General features: G+C 46.8%; 1 protein-coding gene across 1 annotated transcript in view; it reads right to left on the bottom strand.

Moving 5' to 3' along the window:
* Window positions 1-776: 776 nt before the first annotated feature.
* Window positions 777-1,106, bottom strand: part of LOC104521152 (semaphorin-5B-like) — a gene marked incomplete at its 3' end in the record, with an annotated part of 94,125 nt that continues 93,795 nt past the window's right edge. Inside the window, exon 11 of the mRNA XM_010163062.1 lies at window positions 777-894. Coding sequence (XP_010161364.1) covers window positions 777-894 — 118 coding nt within the window. The remainder of the gene's footprint in view (window positions 895-1,106) is intronic.

The raw sequence follows: 1,106 nt of genomic DNA, 5'->3' as shown, positions 1-1,106 counted from the left end.
TAGGAAGGGAGCTGCAGAGCCAACTCAAACTGACTCAAGCAGAGACACTTTTTTTTTTAAGTGATGCATCTGAGGGACACCAGGGCAAGGAAAGAAGACCATCCCTTGCAATATCACACAGATTTGGTCTTTGGTCTGCTAAAGTGAGGTTAGAACCCAATGTTCTCTTTCTCATACTCTCTCTCTTGGCTACACTCTCCCCTTCCCTTGTGTTCTCTAGTACATACTGTATCTTTTTGATCCCTCTCTAAACCACCCATGCATGCCCTGTTTGTCTGCTGCTCCCTAGATTCCTCTTCCTGCTAGTGAAACAGTTTTCCACCAGTGTTGTCTTCTGGGCCCAGCTCAGGGATCCAAGAAGAAAACTAACAGAATGCTGCCCCAGGACACTATAGTCAGCTATTCTGATTTCCCTGACCTGCAGGGAAGCCAAGGAAATGGTGAAGACAGTGGAGTATCCCTGAGAAAGCTCAAGTTTCATCTGGGGCTTACGTGGGCATGATCCAATGTTCTTCACTCGAGGCATGGGTGGGCATAAGAAGGACTGAATGCTTGCTTTGGGATCCCTTTTTGGGAACAAACAAATAAATGTGAGGTCTCTGTGTTCTAAACAAGAGGCTGTGCACAGATATTAGTGTGTGCCACTGGGCTCTCCATGCTCTCCTAACAGCCAGTCCTCATCCGGCTGCCACACACTCACTTTCCCTCTCCCTTCTACACATATGCACACACTCACACACCAGTACATAGGAAATATTTCCACGCTTTCCACTTACTGGGCACTCAGTAATATTTTGAGTCCACAGGCTCATGTTGGAGCTGTCCTCAATGGTGGTGCATCGCTTCTGCTTGCTATCCCAGCCACAATAGGGGTCTCTGGCTCCTAGGCATTCCCTGCACGTGCAAAGAGAAAAGATTAAAGCCCTTTAAGACTGCCTAGCTCTAAAGACACATATTCAGGTACAGTGCTTGTATATGACAGCTGTCAACTGCACCAAGGCTCAGCAGAAGAAACAATTTCTTCTAAGCAGAGGTTTACCTGCTTGACAGGGGAGAATGGCTGAATAGAAGGGTGATAGGACACAAAGCAAATATCACTCATAGAA

The sequence above is a fragment of the Antrostomus carolinensis genome, unplaced genomic scaffold, assembly GCF_000700745.2.
Source record: "Antrostomus carolinensis isolate BGI_N321 unplaced genomic scaffold, ASM70074v2 scaffold12342, whole genome shotgun sequence".
In the NCBI taxonomy this organism is placed as follows: domain Eukaryota; kingdom Metazoa; phylum Chordata; class Aves; order Caprimulgiformes; family Caprimulgidae; genus Antrostomus; species Antrostomus carolinensis.
Note: the sequence above shows the minus strand (reverse complement) of the source record. Positions and strands in the feature narration are given on the sequence as shown.